Source organism: Brachyhypopomus gauderio, chromosome 12, assembly GCF_052324685.1.
Source record: "Brachyhypopomus gauderio isolate BG-103 chromosome 12, BGAUD_0.2, whole genome shotgun sequence".
Taxonomy (NCBI): domain Eukaryota; kingdom Metazoa; phylum Chordata; class Actinopteri; order Gymnotiformes; family Hypopomidae; genus Brachyhypopomus; species Brachyhypopomus gauderio.
In genome coordinates this window covers 9,677,954-9,703,128 of record NC_135222.1, presented here as the reverse complement: position 1 = coordinate 9,703,128, position 25,175 = coordinate 9,677,954, and the positions used below count along the sequence as shown (strand labels likewise).

At 47.0% G+C, this 25,175-nt stretch overlaps 1 protein-coding gene across 1 annotated transcript in view; it reads left to right on the top strand.

Annotated features, from left to right (window-relative positions):
- Positions 1-23,111, top strand: part of efl1 (elongation factor like GTPase 1) — a 70,404-nt gene extending 47,293 nt beyond the window's left edge. Inside the window, 5 exon segments of the mRNA XM_077023040.1 lie at positions 3,153-3,284; positions 6,737-6,884; positions 12,793-13,760; positions 15,039-15,223; positions 22,439-23,111. Coding sequence (XP_076879155.1) covers positions 3,153-3,284; positions 6,737-6,884; positions 12,793-13,760; positions 15,039-15,223; positions 22,439-22,627 — 1,622 coding nt within the window. The 3' untranslated portion in view covers positions 22,628-23,111.
- Positions 23,112-25,175: the final 2,064 nt, after the last annotated feature.

Sequence of the window (25,175 nt, the reverse complement as noted above, 5' to 3'; positions counted from 1 at the left end):
CTCTACCTCCTTCTCCTGCTCCTCCACCTCCTTTTCCTCCTTCACCACCTCCTTTTCCTCCTTCACCACCTCCTTTTCCTGCTCCACCTCCTCCTTCTCCTGCTCCACCTCCTCCTTCTCCTGCTCCACCACCTCCTTCTCCTGCTCCACCTCCTTCTCCTACTTCACCACCTCCTTCTCCTGCTCATCCACCTCCTTCTCCTGCTCCTCCTTCTCCCACTCATCCACCTCCTTCTCCTGCTCCTCCACCTCCTTCTCCTGCTCCTCTTCTACCTGTGCCTTGTTTATGCTTGTTCTTAACAGCGGAGAAGTTTCCATGCAAAGCTGCCCGCCACTGATTGCTTGAACACAGGATATGTAATCAGCCATATTTCTAGACCCGTTTCGTTTCATGTTGTATGAGGAGAATGAGCAAAGTTTGTAGAAAAAGTGGTGGATAAGGTCTGACACATCCATCCCCATAAACTGCTTGTTACTTTAAAAGTTTTTGAAAATTATGCAGCTTTTATGTAACAATCCATTGTATGTTGAATATTTTGTAACTTACTGTATTTTTTGTGTGTGTGGTTGTTTTTGGAAAGTAAAACATGTGCTTTCTCAGTGAATGCTGTACTTCCATGATGTCATATGTAAGTGAAGATATCGATCTCATGGGAGAAATCCGTGTTTAATGTTAGCTACCCTACAGACAGCGCAGAGCGAGTTGGCTAGCGCTGCCCGCTCACGTTAAAACACCACACGATTAGTGCTAAGCCTTTTTTATTACCGACTTTACTGCCTCCAGGTGCCTGCCTCACGAACAGGATTACGACTTTGGCTGTAATAGTCTCTAATAAACCCAGCCTGCGACAAAGGTCTCTGACTCACAGCCGTGTTGCAGACCGAACAAGCTGACCTCTTCAGGACAGGGGGGGACGGGGGCGGGGTGCCAGCACTCTCCACGCCGAAGCACTCTTCGTTCGGGCCACACTGTGATTAGAGTGTGGGTGAGGAAGTGGGTTTCAGGCGGTACCAGGCGCAGGTTAGCGTGCTGGCCCTCGCCCGCTGAGTGACTGAAATGCACCAGTCAGACTTGCCCCCAGACCCGCAGTGTCGGGCCGGGGGCTGACCAGCCGTCAGTCAGAGTCTGAAATGTTTTGTGTGAAGTTCTATATATAGCAACCCCTGTGTACTTAAGTGGTCATTGAGGTGAAAAGAAAAATGTCTGAAGCCAGGGGCTAATGCATGATGTCTGGGCTTAAAGCACTAACAGGCAAGTTCTCAAATGGCCTACCGGTAAAAACACTGCCCACAGCAGTAATTAAATCTGGGGTAAATACATTTTAAAAAGACATATTAAATTGCCAACTTGCATAGATACTGTGTACTCTGTAAGTAATCAGATAGTGACATGATTTTTGTTGCTTTGGCTTTGTTTTCCAGCACACTGATTCCAAACATTATGGTTAATGGTTCATGTGTATAATGTCAGCTTTAATTCAAGAGAATATATTGGGTGAACTATATGGGAAACCCTACAATTTGAAAATCCACTTTGTAAGACCATAAGTGATTGAACTGGTTGGAGTTTTGTGAAATAGAACTGGGTTGCAAATCCCTTGTTACTTGATTTCCATGACCCCTGACATCACTATACGCTGGGCATGTTTCCTGGTGAGCTGAGCTCAGTTCCTCCTCGATTTAGCGGTTTTTACTAATCAGTTGCAGTGTCCGCCAAATGCTGTAATTGTAATGATATCTAAAACAAAATGCTAAGATAGTAGCAATTGTGCAGTGGAAAGGTTTAGGGTGGGAGGATTAGATTGGAACATGTTAGGACGGGAAACAAACGACCTTGGGTATTTATTAACAAATCAACCAGATCCAGTCTGTCCTGCTGCAGCAGCTGTCGGTGTCCACAGTCAAATGGCAGCAATGGGGTCCCATTCCGTTGTGTTTCACCACTTTACCTTCCACAATGAGCGTTCATCTCCACCTCCACTGGCTTGCTAGGACTTTGTCCCAGAACTTTGTTTTTTCAAGTCATTTTTAGCTTTGTGAGAATGTACTTCTTGGCTATCTATAACCTAATCTGCCTATTCTTTATGTTTACTGGTTGATTGTGTCTCAAGGTGCACATTCCGAGGTCATGCTCACTATGATGGGTTTTACATCAATGGCAGTGTCGACACTTTTAACGGTTTATCTTCATGATTGGAAGTGATCTTATCCATGGTCTTTTAATGTGTTTTCTTTTGCCAAACTACAGTGCATCTTTGCTTACCAATGTACCAAACGTTTGATTTTAATCTATTATATTAATATGACTTTAATGTTTATTACATATTTTTCTATTAAAACCACCAGCAATTAGCCATTGTACACCATCATAATGTTTAAAATCTGATTCAGTCTGCTTATGGCTTCTGCAACAATACAAAAGATAAATCTGGAGAAGCATCTCATTAGCATAATTAGCATCTCATTACCCCAGTCCCTGGTGCTTGGCTAAGGATCTTGCTTTATTTTTAAGCGTCAGTATGGTATGTGGTGCTGATCTTCAGCTCAGACGTTCCTCTTCAGTTCTCAGCCTTTCCTGTGGTGGAGAACGTGGACAAAACTGTCAGTCAGCCATTTTTGGGCCCAACTGTCATTCAAACGTTTTTCCTTTCTGAGAACGTCTGCAGGGCAACATCAGTCATGCTCACAGTGAAGCGCTACACTATAGGACCCAGGTTCCCTTGCTGGAAGCCCCTGGGATCAAGGCTAACCCTTCTGCATTGCCTTTCCTCCATTACCTGTCAGCTATACCGTGTCCTCAGCATTGTAATGTTATGCCTAAAGTACATGTTGTGCAAAAATGAAAGCTGGTTAAACACAAAGCCTGTGTCGGTATACACAGATCCGTCAGCTTATCCCAGTCGAGGAGTGCTGTGTGTTGGGTCGAGCATGAGACTGGGACCCACTATAAAAGTGTGTGTGTGTGTGTGTCTGTGTGTGTGTGTGTGTGTATTAACAGCGCTTAAGACTGTTGAAGCTTATTCTAGGTAATGTTAGCTGGTAGCTGAAGGGGTGCGGATATGATGCAGTGTACATATGATGCGTTTAATCGTCATGTCCCAGCACTGTGTTATTGATGACATTATTGGTTCCTTTTTTCCGGTGGTCCGCAGGGATTGGTGGAATGGAAGAGTTTATTCTGAAGTCAGCCACCATCTCGACCTCTGCTGCATGCCCCCCTTTCACGCCACTCAACTTTGAGGCCACGCCCATCGTCAGAGTAGCCATCGAGCCCAAACATCCAAGTAGGTGCTTGCTCCATGCACTCTGTCTCTCCTTCTCTCTCTCTCTCTCTCTCTCTCTCTCTCTCTCTCTCTCTCTCTCTCTCTCTCTCTCTCTCTCTCTCTCTCTCTCACGCACATGCACACGTACACACACACCTTGCACAGCAATACTGCAAACAGAAGATGCTGTCTGATTTGGGCCAAGGAACACTCCACCACACAGAACTGGCCGTGAAGTGTTGACAGTCTGTCCATCTGTCCAAGTAAAATCTCTGAGCTGAGATAAACAGAATTTTGCTGAGAGTGGTGAGCACGTTTTATTGAACAAAGCTTAGTATTACAACAGTGACTTAAGACTTGCGTTCATTATATAAGCAGATTTTTATTTTCAAACATTATGAATTTCCATAACCATTATAATTGATAAATTATCAGGTTCTAACTTCTTTTAAGCTTTTGTTCTAATGTGTACCACTCAAGTGTGCTGTACTGCCAAGTCATTGTTCTACACACCAAAAAAACTAGGAAGTGTGGGCTAAGTCTACCACACAGCTCCGTGCACCTACTGTGTCTCCCTCAGAACATCCCCGCTGGCCAAGAGAATCTGAGTTTCCGAATTCGCATTAAGTCGTTTTGCACTGAGCTGAGCAGTTACAGCATTGGCAGTTGCGCTCCAGTGCGTCTGCCGTATACATTATGACGGCTAAACGCTAAACCTAAACGCCAGGCAGGGTCTCAATGACATGGGGACGACCTTAAGCCAAAGCAGTGGAGCTCAGAGCAGTCCTCACAGTCAGATACAACGAGCTACACACAGCTGAAATCACATTTAATGAGGACATTATTTACACAGCAATAACGCCCCTCTTCTCAAAACGCTCCTGGTGGACACACTAAAGATATGTGTTAGCTATATAATTTAGCTTTAGGGGTAAGAGAGCAAGCAGGTGTGGATTTCCCTGCTCCTGTTTACTCTTAATTAGCAGTGTCTTCCCAGTTAACAAAATAACTGGTCACATGATGTGCTGGTGCCATCTTTAGCCCCAGAGACGCCGTGCCATCCTCGAAGGTCTCTGGGTAATCTGCATCCCCACATGGAACTCATTATCTCAGAACACAGTTAAATGTTTCCTGTTTTAGAGCACAATGAATCTGTGTGATCACATGCACCACACACACACACACACACACACACACACACACACACACACACACACACACACACACACGGCTCATTGTTCAGGTGAAAATGATCTCTTGGTGCTGACTCAAGATTAGGTTAGCCTGCTGAACTCCTGGTTGGCATTAGGTTAACAGAGGTGACAGCAGAAGGGAGCTCAGCAATAAGACACACTTTGTGTTCTCATTGGATGCATTGCTATGGCTTAAACCTTTATTATATAAGCTTTGGCTATGATTTTAATTAAATATTTTATTTTATTTTTATTTGTTTTTATTGTTTTATTAATGTGACATCATACATCAGAAGGAGAATTAAAGACACACAGAATTCAGGCAGCTGGGGTTCCATACTTCTCGATCCCAAGAAGTCGGTCCCATCATTTAAAGTGGGGCTTGCCGTAACGTTAGCATAATACAATGGTGAAAACGAGGGGTATCGGAGGAGAAAGCAGGTATAGCAGTTGTCGTGTGTTGCAAGGTCAGTTTTAGCATTGTCAAAATGATGTCAGCCATGTTGTGTGTTTGATTTCAAAGCTGCAGAAGGCGAAGCTGTGAACCTCCGTGTATGTCCAGGGATTTGAATATTAGAGAGAAATGGAGGCCGTTTATTTGGAAAGATCGGCCTGTCCCAGCCAAACTTCGAGAGGAAACTCTGGTTTGCAGTAGCCATGTTCCAGAGCACTGCTTTGAAAATTCTATTCAAAGAAAGTGGGGTTTTGCTGCAAAATTTATTATTGAAGGTTGTCAGTGTTCCAACCATTTATCCTGAGGACACAGCTAGAACAAGCCAACGTTGGTCAACCAGTCATTTATTTAGATTTTTCTTGCATTTCATCTGTTGACTGTGTACAACAAATCTGCAGTGTACTAGATAATGTTAGACAACATTAGCCTGCCAAGTTACGTGATGATTTATGTCTAATGCTGACAGAACGTTTTATGTGGCTTGGGAATGTCGAAGAAGGTTCAGATAATTGTTCCTCAAAAGAGTTTGTCAGATTGCTAAAATATTGAATTAGATGATGGCTGTATTCATTAAACTAATCCTGGCAGAGAATGGCAGATGTCTTTGGGGCTGTTAATGAAGAAAGTAAGCCAAAGATTGTCCTCATAAGCTACTAGTGAGCGTGATTCAAATCCATATAGCTGCGTTCTTCAGATAGCCCTGAAGGCAAACTTCTCCCACATATGCATGTACACGTTTTGCAAAGATAACATGCAAAGCCACTAATTATACATCATATGACGTGAGGTTGCTTGTTTTGAAATATTTTTTATATTATTTTCATATGGGGAATTTTAAAATTCATATTTTAAAAATTTCATATCATGCATAAATGTAATTCATGTATGCTATATATTCAGTATGTAGTACTCAGTATATAGACATGTATGCATACATAGATCATACATTACCCACTGTATATTCAGTCAATAATTATTTCCTTATTTGTATTGTTTACAACTTACAGAACACTTACATATTGTTTGTTTGTTTGTCTGTTCCATCCAGAGAATTTCTGTGGTGTTCAGAGTGTGTACAGTTTCTTCTTAACAACACATCTGGATAACATTAGCCGCACATTATTAACTGTTAGATAATATAGTCAAACTGAAGGCTCGTGTTATCTGGTAGTGTTTCTAACGATATAGAGAGCGACACACAAAAACACATCACCATAGTGATGAACTTGTAGGCGGTCCTGCACAGTTCACTCTTCTTCTGATTGGGTGGTCAGTTCAAACATGTTTGTTTGAATTATTCTAATATTACTACATGCCTGAAAACAAGCAGAGTTTTGTGTGTTTGATGAGCACAGGTGCACAGGTAAGCTCGAGCTGCAGGCAGAGGGGTGGGTGGAGATAGAGGCGGGGCCTATTTACATATTCATAGAGCCACATGTGCCAAATAAAGGCAAAGGTACAGGGTTATTTAAAGGGCATTATGGGTAATTTTTTGGCAATAACTTCTAAGTCACTGATTGGAGAAGGACTAAATAAATAGGAATAATTGTAGTTCACTGTATACTTCCCTTTTTGTGTTTCACAATGTTGTTTGTTTTATTGTTTGTCTACTTGTATGCACTGTACAGACATTAGATTTCTGCATACCAGCTGAGTTTTAAAAGGAGACTTTCTTAGTGAGCGACCTCAGGCTGAACTGCACAATGTCACAGCATAAGTGTATGCTTAATATACTGATTCTCACAACATCCAAATCTAATTTCAGTGTTCTGTGACTATATGCATCTCACGGGTGTGTGTGCGCGTGTGTTTGTGTGTGCGTGTAGGTGAGATGCCGAAGCTGGTACAGGGGATGCGACTGCTGAACCAGGCGGACCCGTGTGCCGAGGTGTTGATCCAGGAGAGCGGCGAGCACGTGCTGCTCACAGCAGGGGAAGTACACCTGCAGCGCTGTCTGGACGACCTGCGGGAGAGGTGTAGACCAACACACACACACACGCACACACACGCACATGCACACGCACACACACACACACACACACACACACACACACACACATGCACACACACACACATACACGCACACACACACACGTGTGCTCGCACACATACACACACACACAAACACACGCACACACACGCACGCATACACACGCACACACACACACACACACACACGTGTGCACGTACACACGCACACAAACACGCACGCACACAAACACACGCACGCACACATACACACACAAACGCACGCACACACACACACACGTGTGCATGTACACATACACACACACAAACACGCACGCATACACACACACACACACACACGTGTGCTCGCACACATACACACACACACACACAAACACACGCACGCACACACACACACACGTGTGCACGTACACATACACACACACACACACAAACACGCACGCACACACACACACACACCGTGTGCACGCACACATACACACAAACACATACACACATCAGATCTTATGTGGAGCTGATGCCTCGCTTGTAGAGCATACTTTGTACTGTGTGTGTGTGTGTGTGTGTGTGTGTGTGTGTGTGTGTGTGTGTGTGTGTGTGTGTGTGTGTGTGTGTGGTAGAAAGAGGGCTTGATAATTTGCAGTCATTACATACATACACTGTACTTTCCACAAGTCTTTTGTGTTTAGACCACTGTTAGAAGTAGTTGTTAGTTTGTTTTGTGAACAGTACTAGTTTGGTAAACAATTTGCTGCCTTGTTTTGTCTGCGTTGTGTTCTGGATATGTTACACCATGTGGCGCTATAATCAACTTCTCCATTGTCTGTTTCCTACTCTGTCTCTCTCCCTCTCTCTGTTTCTTTTTCCCTCTCTCTGTTTCTCTCCCACCCTATCTCTGCTTCTCTCTCCTTCTCTCTGTCCTTCTCTGCTCTCTCTCTCCTTCTCTCTCCCCCTCCCTCTTTCCTTCCATGCATCATTAAGTCCTTGTGAGCCTCTGCTGTCGTATCACCCGATCGATATGCTTTAATGTTGCTATCTCTGCCAGGAAAACACTGTAGCCTCGGCTGCTAGGCTAAGGCTAGCTACACCACCCTCCCTCATGTTCCTTGAGCCATATTTAGCTTTGTCTTTGGCATGTAAAACTGTCTTTGGCATTAAATTTTTTTTTTAAATTTATTTATTTTTTTGCGCACATGCAATTTGAGGTATGCCATCAATATGTCCAGTTTTTCGCTCAGACCTGCGCTTCTTTCCCTGGTCGTGTTTGTGATGAATGAATGCCAGTGCAGGACTGTTCTGTTGCTTAAAAGCCCAGCGGTTTAGTCAATCCCAGTACTGTCTGCCATGGTTTCACTTTACAAATTGTTTTCAGCAGTTAGGAACCTAAGATGAGATCTGTGCTCATGTGTGACATGCATTTTTCCTCGTATGCCGGGCTCATAGTTTCTGCAGTCCGTGGTAACATCGGAACATTCCTGAACGCAGTATTAAATGTGTTAATGTAAAGTAATTCGCATATGATGCTTTTATTTTGTTTTCTTGCTACCTCACATAATAAAAAAATTAAATCATTGTGTCAGGGAAATCAGGGTCTCGTACGGGCGTATTCGCCTGGTTGGCCTTCTAGGTTAAGAATAAATGTCCATCAAACGCAAATGTCCAGTTAAACCAATACGAGTAAGCAGAGTGTAACTGGGAGACTAAAAACAGCCACTTATTATGCTCACCACATAATATTAATAACATGCAAAAGATGAGAAGTCTCGCCAACGTTTTTATCCTGAAACCTCGTCACGGTTATTTTGCATCAACATTAAACATCTCTACTTTATGTTGGGTTGGAAGAATTTAAAATTCACATTGCTTTGCTCAGTATATCTTCAAAAAATGTTTGAGATGATCAGTTTACTTCAGCCAATATCGCAAGTTGGAAGAGTTGTCTTGGCTAAGGTCATGACCTGTGATGCCACAACTCTGAAATGTTCACAAAGGTTTCTGTTTGAGAGGGGGAGATCTGCGTGGCCAAACTGCACCTCTGCATAAATTAGCAGTGCGGCATGTGAACTGTCGACAAGCCAACACTCCTGTAGAAGGTCCCTGGTGCCCACTAAACCCCCCTCAACAGTCCCCAGTACATCCGACAATAAAAATGTCTCGGCAAAACACATTAGCATTTTCTGCTAATAAAACACAACTGCTAATTGAGTGGTTTGCTTAAAAAAAGGAAACTATTTTTTCTGCAAATGTCTTCAACAGAACAGTATGTGGACCGCCCATCAGCCTCAGGCAACTACAGAAGGTCTAAAAAGTCTTTTATTCAAATACCTCTCTTATTAAGTCAAAGACCTCATAATGCCCTGGTGACATCTGAATAAAGGGTTAATGAGGTGTGGGAGCAGAATGGATCTGGACCCGTCACACCCGGCCAGAGGGACGCTCACACGTGTCTTGTGATTGTACCACACACGCAGACCCAAACTAGTGGCACTGGTGTTTGGGGATTAACGGATGATTCTGGAAGCCTTGGGCTGTACTGATGTTGTTAAGGTGATGGCCTGTTGTGGGGCTAGTGGCTCAAATGCTGCTATAGCACAGCAAGTGGGACTGGACCATCAGAAATGAGCCAGGTCCTGGGTTGTGGAGTATGAGGTGTGTGTGTGTGTGTGTGTGTGTGTGTGTGTGTGTGTGTGTGTGTGTGTGTGTGTGTGTGTGTGTGTGTGTGTTCAGCCATTTGCTTGCCTGAAAGCAAAGAATATCAGAGTTGGTGGGTGAGTGTGTGTGTGGGTGTATGAAAGTGGGACAGTGTGAGTAGCTAGATGTGGTTAGGGCCGTAGGTAGCAGGTGCGTTCAGTCTTGCATCCTGTGGACACTTGTAAACACTGAGAACTGAATCGGGCACATTGGGAACTCCCTTGGTGAGCAGCTGCATATACCCCACCCCCTTCTGCCTCTACCCCACCCCCTTCTGCCTCTACCCCACCCCCTTCTGCCTATCACCATGTCCTCTTGTCATTTTTTATTTTTTAAATATCATTTTATCAAAAATTCTGATAAAAATTTGACTTCAGAAAGTGAAAGTCATGTCCAAGCTGAAACTGTTTCACTGTGATTCATGATATATATTGAATAGCTTGTTAAACAGTAAAGTAACATGTAAGAGTGGGTGAATCCCAGCTTATACAACCAGCTCCAGTATGAAAAGTACAAGTACTGACATTAGACGTCTTGTTAGCAGACACCTCTCTCTCTCTCTCTCTCTCTCTCTCTCTCTCTCTCTCTCTCTCTCTCTCTCTCTCTCTCTCTCTCTCTCTCTCTCTCTCTCTCTCTCTCTCTCTCTCTCTCTCTATCTATCTCTTTCTCTCTCTCTGTCTCTTCATTCTCTGTCTCTTCATTCTCTTCATTCTCTGTCTTTAATTCTTTCCTTTTCTCAGGCCCCTCCTCCGGGGCTCTGATTGGCAGCTATCTATTTGCACTCTGCCATTCATCTGGGAACGCCCACTTTTCAGCGTTAAGCTGTGGCATTGGCCACCAGGCCCCGGGTCATCCCCCTCACCATGATCTGACAGACAGCATCGACGCATCGACCCAACACCGGCTCCGGGGCCTCCGCCCAATTACATCTCCTGAGGGGCTCCTGCCCTTCTCCTCACCCTCACACTCCTCCACAACCCCCGTCACCTCCACCCCTACACTCTTTCCCGTGTGGATAGTTCCAGCGGGTGAGGTGTAGGAAACACATCGTTGACTCCGATCGATCGGCCCGCTCTGTGCTCCTGTTAAGCAGATCCCAAAAGCTCGCTGGACATGTTTAGAGCTTAGAGTTCGAGTCCACTTCACGTTTCGCCTGTTCTGATCGTCCATGTGGTCGTCACGTCCATCCGCCTCCACCACAGTTCAGCGCTTAGAAATCCCCCCAAAGTAATCGCTGGTGTTAACAGCTTAGCCGTAACAGCATCTGCCCAACTGCGGGTAGCTAGTACGGGAGCTTGTTTTGCGCACACGAAGGACGACCAGCAGCATTTCAGCTTCCAGACGGGGGGATGTGTCACAGGGCTGACTGAGAGTTTGAGGAACAACTGGGGTCAGGTCATGGAACATCTGGGGTCAGGCCATGGAACATCTGGGGTCAGGCCATGGAACTTCTGGGGTCAGGTCATGGATCAGCTGCCAGATGATGTGACCCAAGTCCACGCCCTGCAATTAGCCGCAGTGTGGGCTGAACGAAGATGAGGGTCTCTGTTTGTGGTGTGTTTTCTGACCCTCGTTATCGTTACTTCCAGGCAGATTTGTCCGTTTGTTATGAAGCTCTTGGAAGTTGCTGCCAGCTCTCTAATGTGCAGTAATAGCTGCGGGCGTGGATGTCATTTGCCGCCTCGCCGGGGGGCCGGCCGCGCTGGGCAGCGCCCAATAAGATGCGCTCCTCACATACGCATCGGCGAAACAAGCGTGTGAAGAACCGTCTCCGTTCATTTCACAGAATGGCTCGTTTTCCACATGCGCTACCTTCTCTGCAGTAAACACTGTTCTGTAAGTGCATTTGACACCTTAATTGTTTGATTTCGCCTAATTAAGTCCAAAGCGTGGTTTATTTACTGGCTGCTGAGGCAATTTATTGTTGCTGATGTGCGGGACACGAGAGAGGCGAGACCTCCTGTGGTGAGTGGGGACGAGACACTTGTCCTTCAGTGAACTCTGGGCCTGCTGTGTCATCGGTGAAACCCTTTAATGTTTCATGCATCCCAAATGAGGCGCATTAATCAACGCCTCCCACAGCGCCCGCCCAAGGTGTTGGGGCCGGCCCGTTGGGCCACGGTCTGTCTTTTATTGTCTCCGCAGTCAGTCGGTTCAGACTGCTGCTGAATATGCACAAACGGAAGAATTTGCAGAGAGACGGAAGAAATAAATATTTGTACAGAACAAAAAACAAACCCTGGGTTCACAGGAGTGATGGTAGCCTTTCTCTGTGATGACCAGTACTGAGAGAGAGAGAGAGAGAGAGAGAAAATGACTGACTATAAAAAATAATGAGGTGGGAAGAGAGACGGGCAAAGAGAACGAGACAGGATGTGAGAGAGCGACAGAAAAAGAGGTCTGTGTGAAATGCTAATCCAAAGAGCTGTCAGCAGGGAGACAGCATCGCCTTCAGGCTTCCCTGACCCTCCGTGTCCCTGTCTCTCCTCCTCTCCTCCCCTCCTCTCCTCCTCTCCTTTCACCTCTCCTAACCTCTCCGCTCCTCTCCTCCTCTCCGGTTTCTAGTGAACAGTCCCTACTGCATAATCCACTCTCCGTCCTCCCACAACTGTCTGAATCCAACTGGATTACCAGCAACCAGCACAATGCTGTCTCGGCGAGAGATGGCAATCACTGTCAAGTGCCCGCTCCCCTCGAGGAGGGTCCAATTATCCGAGAGACTGCTCTCGGCACTGCGCTCGCCCGGGCGTGGGGGCGTAACGCTCGTGCGGTGTTTACGCTCATAATCATGCATGTTCTTTTAAGGTCAGTGCGTTGTGCACACGTTTGCTACGTGAATGAGCCGGCGCTTTCCCCACTTACCGGCGCTGGTGTTAAGTGTAGCGGAATTGTTTAGCCGCCCTCGGGGTGTGTGTCTTGATTTGTGTTTAATATTTTCGGCCCGTGCGGTGCGCTGTAAATCGGTCTTTGCGACGGCATCGTGACTCGCCGAAGAAGCGGAGCTCGGTTCTCCCGCCCGGCCTGACGTATTCCCCTTCGATGCTTTGGAAAACAATCTGGTTTTGTTCATGTTCCAGTTGTGTCTTCCTGTGATGATGTAACAATCGTACTGGCTGTTTTGTAGTTCCCTGTCTGCTACCAACATTATTTATCCACGTGTTTTTGTTTTGACTTCTTGTTTTTTTGTTTTCTCTCTCCCCAGGTTTGCCAGGATCAAGATCAGCGTCTCCGAGCCTATCGTCCCATTCCGGGAGACTGTGATCCGGCCACCCAAAGTGGATATGGTGAACGAGGAGCTCGGGCGTCAGCAGAAGGTGGCCGTAGCCCGTCAGGCACGGGAGGAGCAGGCGCGCTACCCGGAGGGCGTGCAGGTGGACTCCACGGGCCTGGTCACGCTCACTACCCCCAACAAGCTGGCCACTCTCAGGGTGCGGGCCCTGCCGCTTCCGGACCAGGCGACCAGTTTGCTGGAGGGGAACGCTGAGCTCATCCGGACGATGGAGCAGTTCAGCCTGATGGCGAGGGAGGGCCGAGAGATGGAGATAAGCCCCAAGACGCTGGAGGCGATCGGCAGCTTCAGGGCGGAGCTGGCGGGGCACCTGCAGGGCCACAGGTGGAGGGACGCGGTGGATCGCATCTGGTCGTTCGGGCCTCGCCGCTGTGGCCCCAACCTGCTGCTGAACAGCCTGGAGGACTACCGCCGCCCGTCGGCGTGGCAGTGCCTGGAGCCCCAGCAGGGCGGCGCCCTCCCCGCCGCCCCCCTCACCCTCCGAGACTTCGACAACAGCATCGTGAGCGGCTTCCAGCTGGCCACCCTCGCCGGGCCCATGTGTGAGGAGCCACTGATGGGCGTCTGCTTCTCGGTGGAGAGCTGGGAGGTGAAGTCCTCCTCTCTGATGGACCAACAGGACTCGGTTTCCCAGCGGGCAGTGGGAGAGGCGGAGCCCGGGGAACCTGCCCGGGCCGCCGTGGAAGAGGAGGCGGCCGGAGACGCTCCGGCCAGGCGGCGGGGGGACGCGGCTGGGAGCGGTGGGGACTGCTACGGTCCGTTCTCAGGACAGCTCATCGCCGCCATGAAAGACGCCTGCCGCTACGCTTTCCAGGCCAAAGCCCAGCGACTCATGGCTGCCATGTACACCTGTGACATCATGGCTACAGCAGAGGTCCTGGGTAAGCAGACGACGCGTCCTGATCAGCGCCGGGCCCAGAGTGCTGCGCTTTGACCGCCCGCAATGTTCTGTCTTTCCTGTTTCGCTTTCCATCATGATGCCAAAAAACGATTCCAGAAAATTACAACGTCGTATTTAATCCGACGATCCATCCGTGGTTTGATCCAGATTATAGCCCCCCCCCCCCCCCCCCCCCCCCTTTCCTTTTTTCAGGAAATATGTTTTGCACTCAACAGAATCCAATAACCTGCCCTTCTTAACAAGGTTTTGTGAGGTTCTCAGGGAGAAAAGAGCGTATACCACACACAGGAAATAGTTGTCTCTGTTCCATAATTGGAAGCCGCTGTGTGGCAGTCATGTTCCCATGAGGTGATGTCATAGCCGGGTCTTGGAACAAAGGCAGGATTGTCTGGAGAACATGCCTGAGTGAAAAAGGACCTGGCTGACAGAGTAAGGGGATCCAGCCCCAGGAGGACCCGAGACCTGGGAGAACCCAGAACAGCCCGGGGGCCCAGTGAGAGAAGAGATAAACAATTCAACAAATGGTGCAAATGACTTTCCCCGATCCCTATTCGTTATTTTTATATGTGAACAGAAATATGCCAAATCTGTATTTGAAAGGCAGGATTTTGTTTCTGAAAACAGAAAATGTGAAAATGGAGTATTTAGGCAAGCAGCTGGTCCTTATTAAAAGAGATCATCTTTGAGGTAACTTGTAGAGTATAAAATACATAAACATGGCACCCTTCACCCCTCCCGTCAGCAGGATGTTTTCTGTGGAAGTGAGCTGCTTGTCCAGACCAGGTGAAGAAGGCCACCTGCCCTTCCGGAGATGTGCTGGTCTAGGTCTGGCCAGTTATTCCAGCCAGAGTCTTTTCCTCTGCCAGTGATCTCATGGTGATTTTTGAGTGGTTTTTAGGCATCCAGGCGTCCGACACGTGGGGTCGATTTGATCGCCTGACCAACGGTCCCTGACCACAGAGGCGCCTGTCCGCGTGTCTGTCAGCGGCTATTGTTATTGGGGCGGAGCAGCATTAATGCGGTCTGGTCTCCAGGGCCAGCACATAAACACACACACGCATGAAGAGTCGTGCTGCACTTCCCCTGATACTTCCACATATTCTTCCAGGCCGGCTGGGGAGGTGGAGTGTGTGTGTAACTGGGGAGGTGGGGTGTGTGTGTAACTCTGTGTGACAGGCAACAGTCTGAGGGTGTGTGTGTGTGTGTGTGTGTGTGTGTGTGTGTGTGTGTGTGTGTGTGTGTGTGTTCGTTCATTTAGGCCGCGTGTATGGCGTTCTCTCCAAGCGCGAGGGCCGGGTCCTGAGTGAGGAGATGAAGGAGGGGACGGATATGTTCATCATCAAAGCCGTGCTGCCAGTGGCCGAGAGCTTCGGATTCGCTGATGAAATCAGGAAGAGAACCAGCGGCCTGGCCAGCCCACAGCTGGTTTTCAGCCATTGGGAGGTGAGAGGAGGAGGGGAGGGGCTTGTGGGAGGTGAAAGGAGGAGGAGCCTATGGGAGGTGGGGGGAGGGGCTGTGGGATATGAGAGAAGGAGGGGCTTGTGGGAGGTCAGAGGAGGAGGAGCCTATGGGAGGTGGGGGGGAGGGGCTGTGGGATATGAGAGGAGGAGGGGCTTGTGGGAGGTCAGAGGAGGAGGAGCCTATGCGAGGTGAAAAAGAAAGCAACAAGGAAAAAGCGATAGAAATCTAACATATAATATATAATTGAATTTAAAAAAGAAATAGAAATAAATAAATGGGTACAGGCTTATTAAGAGACAAATGAGCCCTGAAACGAGCAATTGCAAGAACAGAAAACAAGCAGTGCAGGACAAGAGAGGCTGGGAATAAATGAACAGATGATTCAGATGGATCACTGCTCACCAGATCTGGGGCTTTACTGCTGATTCTGTCCCAGCAGGGTGAAGAGGCAACACACACACACACACACACACACACACACACACACACACACACACACACACACACACCCCACTCTGGTCTGAGGCCTTCCTAGGGAGATGCTGTGATCTCTTAACCCATCAGTTTGTTGTTAGGAAGACGGGCTAGATGCCAGAGCAGGGTTTTCTCCCTTCAGCTGCTGATCTCAGAACAGTCTCCTGATGGCAGGTGTTTCCAATACCAGGCTGCCATTTTTTGATAGTCTCAAAAATTGCTTGTGTCAGTGTGACTGTGTTGGTGTTGCTGATGTAGCAAAAAGTTTGTCTGCCTCATAAAGTGTGTGTGTGTGTGTGTGTGTGTGTGTGTGTGTGTGTGTGTGTGTGTGTGTGTGTGTGTGTGTGTGTGTGTGTGTGTGTGTGTGTGTGTGTGTGTGTGTGTGTGTGTGTGTGTGTGTGTGTCCTGGTATCATATAATGGAGGACTTCGATATACGTCCGGATATGCTCTTGTAACAATTTGCCTATTAAGAGCATTTCTGGCTCCCTTGATAGTGTTCTGCGTTGTCATCCCAAAGCCTAGTAATTGTAGTCCCAGAGCCTGAGGTTTGTAGTCCCAGAACGCATCCATGGTCACATGACCATGTGTCTCACTGCCTGGCTCTGCGCTTTATCCAGCTGCAAAATCATTTATTTCCCTGCTGCATGGCCCATGAGAAAATCAGGATTCTAAGAAACAATCCGAGATGTAACCACTCCGCACTGTGGACATTACACCTCAGTGAAGAATAAAAGAAAGAAGATGGGGGAGGGGAAGAGATCGGCCTTACGGGAAGAGCTTGTTTTCTTTTTTGCGCTTTTTTTCCCCCCAACACTACAGCGTGTGAGATTGTCTGTGTCCAACCCAAACTACCGGGCTTGGCCTCCCGCACTCCAGCACGCCGTGTTTGAGCCTTCATACGAAGGACTTGGACGTAGTATTGGGCTGCATTAGCCCTCAGTTCCCCCATCACGAGGCTGTTTTCTTACAGCTGGGCTGCAAGATCAGCTTCACCTGGGGACTTGTATCTGGACTAAGACCTAGCCATAAAGAGATTTATTCAGAAAGTCGGGCTTGATTGACCACTCTTGATTTAAAAGGCAGCATTAAGGGAAGGCTGATAAAATAGATGCAGCAGCATATTTACAGGTGTTATGTGGTATGTTGCAGTATATTAAAACACACGTTTCGTAACATGATTAAAGATTAGCCTGCCATATTGTGATGAAAATGTATGAGATTTGTTTGATTGGTTTGAGGGCTCATTTGCATATCACATTGACATTATGGCAGAGGCCAGAAGAGAGGGGTTCCTCTCTAACGGGAGGGGTGACTTTGTCCAGACTCACAAAGTTATTCCATGTCCTAATTATTGAGTGCTATTGTGTGTGATTAATTTAGTTTGTTTATACATGCGTTTGTGTACACATGCTGGAGTTGAACACCGTCTGAAGGTCACAGCCGTGTGGGAGGTGTGGTGGCGAGCTCCGTGCGGCCGGCCCGATCCACTCCCCATGCTGGGAGACGGCGGGAGGATCCGACTCGGCAGCACGTGTGTGGGGCGCTGGAGCGGCTCGCTGGCCTCCCTCTCCCAACACCGTCAGCACACAGAAAATGAACCAGGGCCATATGGTCTCAGTGTCGTGCAGCGTGATGGGTCACTCAGCCGACTCCGTCACACACACACACACACGCGTGCGCTTGTCACCACATGTGACACCCCCGGCGTGCGGCCTAAAACAAACCAGGTTTAGTGTGGAGTGTGTTTAGCATTCTTGTGTGTGTGTGTGTGTGTGTGTGTAATTTACTGGGCTTCACGTCGTTTGGGGTCATTTCAGGTTGCCATCGGTCCTTTGTTGACGTATTATAGCATATTTGTATAATCAACCCATGCTTAATATATGTTTATCATTTTGTTTAAAATTCACTTTAAAAATAATTTAATGCTTAAATGATCTCCAGTGGATGGGGTTTGCTTTAATGTGCATTTAATTTATTGTGTCACTAACTTTGAATGCTTTGAGTTCGCACTGTATGCACATTGTCTGTGGGAAAGTGATGCTCTGTTGGCTACGCCGCACACGGATTGGCCGGCAGCTGGCAGGGGGGAGGGACCGACTGTGCGGCTCCTTGTTCTCTAGATTAGTGCTTGCGGCAGGGCAGTGTGCACGCGCGTGTGCACGCGAGCGTGTACGTCTTTATTGGCTGTAGACGAAGCAGAACAATAATGAAGTCGTATTCTGTAGTATATGCCTGTCCTTGTGTGAGCTTACCACCTGCAGCCACACACACTCACACACAGCTCTGTGTGGCATTCCTCTGTTTCTCAGACTGTCTTCCTCTGCACTTACAGAGTGCGTTTGCTTTTTCCTCACTAGGAAAAGGTCATTCATTTGTGGGCCCTGCTGTGTAAAGAGCTTGGTGGGTTGTGGAAGGCTTAAAATGTGCCCGTTGCGATTGTGTGTGTGTGTGTGTGTGTGTGTGTGTGTGTGTGTGTGTGTGTGTGTGTGTGTGCGTGTGCGTGTGCGTGTGCGTGTGTGTGTGCGCGCGCACGCTTGCGTGCGTGTGTGCGTGCGTGTGTGTGTATGCGTGCACGCGCACAGCTTATATTACCGATTACCGTTCAGCCTGAATGACCTGTGGCTGGGAGAATAGTGAATGTGTAAGTGAATTATAACCAGCAGAGTGTGTGTGAGATATTACCAGCACAAGCAAGTTATAACCAGCAGAGTGTGCATGCGTTATTACAAGCACAGACTGCATAACCAGAAGATAGTATGCTAGTGTATTAGAACCTGCAGAGCGTATGCTAGTGTATTGAAACCAGCAGAGAGTATGCTAGTGTATTAGAACCAGCAGAGCGTATGCTAGTGTATTAGAACCTGCAGAGTGTATGCTAGTGTATTAGAACCTGCAGAGCGTATGCTAGTGTATTGAAACCAGCAGAGAGTATGCTAGTGTATTAGAACCAGCAGAGCGTATGCTAGTGTATTAGAACCTGCAGAGTGTATGCTAGTGTATTAGAACCAGCAGAGAGTATGCTAGTGTATTAGAACCAGCAGAGCATATGCTAGTGTATTAGAACCTGCAGAGCGTATGCTAGTGTAAAGTGTATTAGAACCTGCAGAGCGTATGCTAGTGTATTAGAACCAGCAGAGCGTATGCTAGTTTATTAGAACCTGCAGAGCGTATGCTAGTGTATTAGAACCTGCAGAGAGTATGCTAGTGTATTAGAACCAGCAGAGCATATGCTAGCGTATTAGAACCTGCAGAGCTTATGCTAGTGTATTGAAACCAGCAGAGAGTATGCTAGTGTATTAGAACCAGCAGAGCATATGCTAGTGTATTAGAACCTGCAGAGCATATGCTAGTGTATTAGAACCAGCAGAGCGTATGCTAGTGTATTAGAACCAGCAGAGCGTATGCTAGTTTATTAGAACCTGCAGAGAGTATGCTAGTGTATTAGAACCTGCAGAGAGTATGCTAGTGTATTAGAACCTGCAGAGCGTATTCTAGTGTATTGAAACCTGCAGAGCGTATGCTAGTGTATTAGAACCTGCAGATTGTATGCTAGTGTATTAGAACCAGCAGAGAGTATGCTAGTGTATTAGAACCTGCAGAGCGTATGCTACTGTACTAGAACCTGCAGAGAGTATGCTAGTGTATTAGAACCTGCAGAGAGTATGCTAGTGTATTGGAACCTGCAGATCGTATGCTACTGTACTAGAACCTGCAGAGAGTATGCTAGTGTATTGGAACCTGCAGAGCGTATGCTACTGTACTAGAACCTGCAGAGAGTATGCTAGTGTATTAGAACCTGCAGAGAGTATGCTAGTGTATTAGAACCTGCAGAGCGTATGCTAGTGTATTGGAACCTGCAGATCGTATGCTAGTGAGTTATAAACTAGTGGAGAGAGTTATAAGCAGTCTTATGAAGTCACTCTCTCCATACCTTTTCATTTTGTCTTTTCATTCACACCCACAGACACACACTCTTTCTCTCTGTCTATATCTCCCTCTCTCTTTCTTTGTCTGTCTTCCTGTCTCCCTCTGTCATGTATGGGATAGAGCTGGCAGGTTGAGAAGGTGCTGGTAGTAAGACACGGCGCCATTAGCGAGGATGCTAACTCTTGGTGCTGTCATGACACAGAGAGGCTTCAGACTGGGGCTCTGTCAGGCCCCTGCGTGTGTGTGTGTGTGCGCGTGCTGGCAAATGGCAGGGTTTGACACCAGCAGAGACAGGTGTCATAGCCTGTGTGTGTGTGTGTGTGTGTGTGTGTGTGTGTGTGTGTGTGTGTGTGTGTGTGTGTGTGTGTGTGTGTGTGTGTGTGTGTGTGTGTGTGTGTGTGTGTGTGTATGGCTGTCCTTCCTGTATTGTGAGGCCATTAGGCCCATATGCCAAGCACTGGGCCCAGGTTCAGTCTGTCTGCCAACTTTCTTCCTGATCCTGGCATGAGGTAGGCAGACACACACACACAAATTGGAGTGTGCCCATAGACAGAGCATGGGCAGGGCAGGGCAGCTAATCTAATTGCGTGCGAATCACCAGGAGCAATGAGCTCTGTGTGGGTCACCTGTGTGTATGGGTGTGTTTGTGCATGCGTGCGCGTGCGTGTGTGTGTGTGTATTAGGCAGAAAGAGTTGCAAGTATGCGTGCCTTGGTGGTGACACTGGACTGTTATATGATCATAACACTCAGTAGAAGCACTCTCTACTTCTTCTCACACACACACACACACACACACACACACACACACACACACACACACACACACAGCCTCGCAGCCCGTTTAAAACTCCTGGCTGCCTTCTTTCCCTGTAATCGGCCATCTTCATGGCTATTATGTAATAATTAGGCAGAGCAGCAGAGCAGGCGCGGCTGAGATGAGAGGGGAGACTCTTCAGAGCTCGTCTCCGCTCTCGCTGAATTCGCGCCGCCATATTTATCGCTTTGTTGGCGAATATGTGGAACTCAGGAGAGCGAGAACACAGAGGTTTCTGTGTGTGTTTTCTGTTTTAACAGCTACACACTGAAGCTTAATCTGCAAAGGAAGGTACTGTGCAAGGAAACTAAATAGAATCTGAATATAACAGTATGAATAGAATGTGAATGAGGTGAATAAAATGAATTGAACTGGGTAAACTGACAGGTACAAAAATAATAATGGTGACATGGAGGATGATATCTGGTGGGGGAGAGAGAGAGAAACCCAAGATCCAGAGCCTCGTCAACGGACTCTGCTACATTCTGACTGTAATGCTACCACCACACACAAACACACACACACACACACAGATGCTCTGCCCTCCTCCTCTTCCTCGGAGGATGACAGATGCCGTCGACGAGCCGGCCCGGTTTGGGCCCGCTTGCGGTCAAGGGCTCGATTATAATCCTAAAGGGGGTGTTGGTGGTGGCCGTGACCATCTGCTCCATAGTAACGGACCTGATCCAAAGGACCTCCCCGCACCAGGTGCACAGCGTCCCCCGATCTGCTACAGTAATTGTAGACCCCCAACCCCCCCAACTATTGTCAGAGCGTGAGGTCATTGTCTGCGAGTCTGTGCTGGTGCGCACGCGTGTGAGTGTGCCTGCAATCATTGCGTCATGCTGTAAGCACCTGCTGCTTGTGTTTGTGTTCTTGTGTGAGTGTGTTTTTGTGTGTGCGAGAGAGAAAGCGAGAGAGATGTGTGTGACTGTCTGTCTACTGGAGTAGGGTGTTTCTGTGCTCATCATAATGAGAGTTCTATCAGACCAGCTTGTTTTATCTATAACTAGAGTGCATCTCAGGGACTGTAGTTGGGTATTACACCGGGCACCTTTCATTAACAGAATAATAAGCTGTTAGTTACAGGGCCTCTGGTCTTCCCAGAAGACTTGCACTTAATCAGGGGTTTTAAACGACAATATTGCTTTACCCTAAATCACTTTGAATTTAATCTTTCATGTCTTTGATTCTTCTCTCTTGGACTGTTGGGGTAGTTTAACCATATGCTAGCAGGTCACTCCTGTTTTAAGTGTGTTTTCCTGGTAGTGAAAACCTAGGGTGTTTTCCACAGGTGTCTCAAATAACAGCTTTTGTTGATGTCTTGTATGCGAATTCTAATCTCACTCCACATGATTGTGGCTTACATCTGAATAAATGTACTATTACTTGAAATCCACGCACATCTGATATTTTAAATATTGAGAGGTATTGGAAAATGGTTGCGAGGGTTAAAGGCTTAGATGGGGAGATGTGGAGGCGGCCATCAACCTTACTCGATAAACAGCAGACACATGAGCGCTGGTGTAAACGACACCCACAGATATCCGTGCTACCTGATAAATGCTAAAAGTTAATTTGGTCCGAGAGCTATGTCCCCATATGTAGACATGCAGATTGTGCCATCGTTCTAATTCACAGTTCAGTCACTATTAAACATATGAGCAATTCACATTATATAAAGGTCTCAGTATGATTCATACACCGTGTGTGTGTGTGTGTGTGTGTGTGTGTGTGTGTGTGTGTGTGTGTGTGTGTGTGTGTGTATACGCGTGTGTGCGTGTGTGCGTGTGCGTGTGTGTGCGTGTGTGTGCGTGTGTGTGCGTGTGTGTGTGTGTGTGTGTGTGTATACGCGTGTGTGTGTGCGCGTGCGTGTGTGTGTGCGTGTGCGTGTGTGCGTGTGTGTGTGTGCGTGTGTGTGTGTGTGTGTGTGTGTGTGTGTGTGTATACGCGTGTGTGTGTGTGTGCGTGTCTCTCAGGTAATCCCGAGTGATCCGTTCTGGGTCCCCACCACCGAGGAAGAGTATCTCCACTTCGGAGAAAAGGCAGACTCTGCCAACCAGGCGCTTAAGTACGTGAACGCCGTCCGAAGGCGAAAAGGCCTGTACGTGGAGGAGAAGCTCGTGGAGCACGCGGAGAAACAGCGCACCCTCAGCAAAAACAAATGAGCCTAGCCCGTGCCTCAACTGAGTCTCATCTCGAAGTCTTCTCCACTGGTCTCAAACTCTTCTCCTCTCATCTCGAAGCCTTCTCCCCTCCGGTGTGGCCATTGGCTCTCATTTCAGCTCAGCGGATGTTTAAAGCAACTTCATACCAAGTCTGTTTGAGAACACAGGGTCTGGTAGCCATGTTATTATGGAAGCCCTTCTGTGGAGGCGATAACTGTTTTATCCCATTTGTTGCTTGATATTACATGTTATTACATTTATAGCCTCATTACAAAGTCTGTTTCTCTGGAATTGGTTCTGTTTTATTGCAGTTTCAGTAGTATGGCTGGTGCATTTTCATACTTAGTTCTTATTGGTTCTATGAAGACGAGTAACTAAAGTAACCTGAGTGTAATGTTGGGTTGTACTACAGTTTGCCTGTACAAGGATTTGGGAATTTAGTATTATTTATAAATGGCCATGCTGCTAACATGTGCTAAGAGTTTATGATTGCTGACTGATTTTTCTCTCTTACCTCCAGTGTTGAGTTTGGGGCTTCGCATTTACTGTGCACAGTATTTAAAAGCTCCCAGATGTGCAGAATTTACTTGCATAATTTACTAGACATCCACTTTTGACATGGAGCTTCCTGTGCAGTGACTTAGAAGAGTTCTCTTAAGGAGTTCTCGTATTGCTCCTCAGTGGACACACAACCTTGTAAGACCTCAGTTTAAAGTGGTGGGATTGGAGAGGACATGATTGCAATCATATTTGGAAATTATAAGCATTTTAATTATGTTCACATGATCACATGGGCGAGCTATCGGCTTGTTCTGTTTCCACCAGGCAGTTTGAGATATTTGTTTCCTAATCAGAACAGGCTGGAACCAAAAAAATCTCCACAAAAGCATAAAGACAACACCACATGGTTCCAGCTCGCCCAGCGTCCTGCCTTTGGGCAGAACGCCATCGGTGCAGCTCACCACTCTGATCCAGGTTTGAATCCCAGCTGTGCCCCACCATGGCTGTGATCAGGACCCCCCAACGCTGGACACTCAGCAGAGGAGACGCACCAGATCTGGCTGGAACTGCATCTCCAGCCTGGACCGCCAAGATCGCTCCACGGGAGGAAGCGTGCGCCCCGCCCTGCTCCGCCCCGCTCCCAGGGAGTACGCTGGAGCACGGGGAGGTGGAGATACGAAAACATCCTGGGGCTGGTGGGGGTCAAGAAACCCCAAAAATATATTTATCATAAAAATCACAAATAAACGATTGTGTCTGTCTGAATAAATTGAGTTGTTTGCTATTCTGCATCTATTTAATTACCAGTCTGGTCTTTGACAGGTAAAGGAGGACGCTGCTACAGCACTGAATAAAAAAAAAAAATGTTCTTTTCTTTTTCTTTTTTTTTTGGGGGGGGGGGGGGGGGGGGGGGGTGTGTCTCTTCCTCTCAGCATGGACGGCCAACATTGTTCCTGTTCTTGTTTGAGATTCATCCAGAAGCGCTGGCGGCCTTCAGCGGAAACACAGCTTAGCGAACTTCACATTTCATTTCTTATTATAAACACATTTCTCTTTGTCCTTGATAATAGCATATGATGGTGCAACTGATCATACTGCAAATATGGTCAGAGCACTATTAAGTGTATTGATAACCTCTCTGCCTGTTATATGCTTGGAGAGACCATTGTTTGGTGTTAAAGAAATAGGCTTTTTTCTCCTATTCTCCTGTCAGTGTTTTCATTTATGTTCCCAGCCCTAATATCAGCACAGCTGCCTGTGCTGATCTGACATCAGTATTTTGTTCTGAACAACCATGCAGGGCTGAGGGTAGCATGGACAAAACTGACACCAGTCCTGCTGTGTTGCAGCCAGGCAGTAAATGCAGAGCAACCATTGACCTGCGTGTTGCATTTAGCTAATGGAACTAATTCAGTTGTGTGGATGGCTTCAGGCCACTGGGTGAGGAAGTCCAGCAGATGGAACACTGGCGATACAGCACGTAACTTGTGTGCGTGTGTGTGTGTGTGTGCGCGCGCGTGTGTGTGTGTGTGTGTGTGTGTGTGTGTGTGTGTGTGTGTGTGTGTTTGTGTGTGTGTTCCAACCACATGGAACTACTAGCCTCACTGCTTGTTTTTTAGTTGTTTTTCTTGTTTTTTTTTTTCTCTTTAACTTCAATTCGAGGGTGATTTGTGCATGTTGAAAAGAATTTTCTAGAGAATAATTTCCCCAGTGACTAAGATCAAATTTATTTTTGGATGATTGGCATATTCAAAAATTCAACTGTTCTTTTGAAGCACCCAGTCTAAGAGCTGTCAGCAATTAAATGGTATCTGTCGTGCCCCTAATGAGTTTAATAAGAGGGCTGTTTATGCAAAACCGTCACTACAGTTGAGGTAAAAAACTGGCTGAACAGTAAAATTGAGAACAAGGAACAGTAATGCCTCCAATATGCTGTCTAAAATGTTTATTATAGCAGTTGATATAATTGAAAAGATTTTTTATTTGTTTGCATTGTGCTTCACATGCTTAACAAAGGGCTGTTTTACCGTTTTTGTGTGTGTGTGTG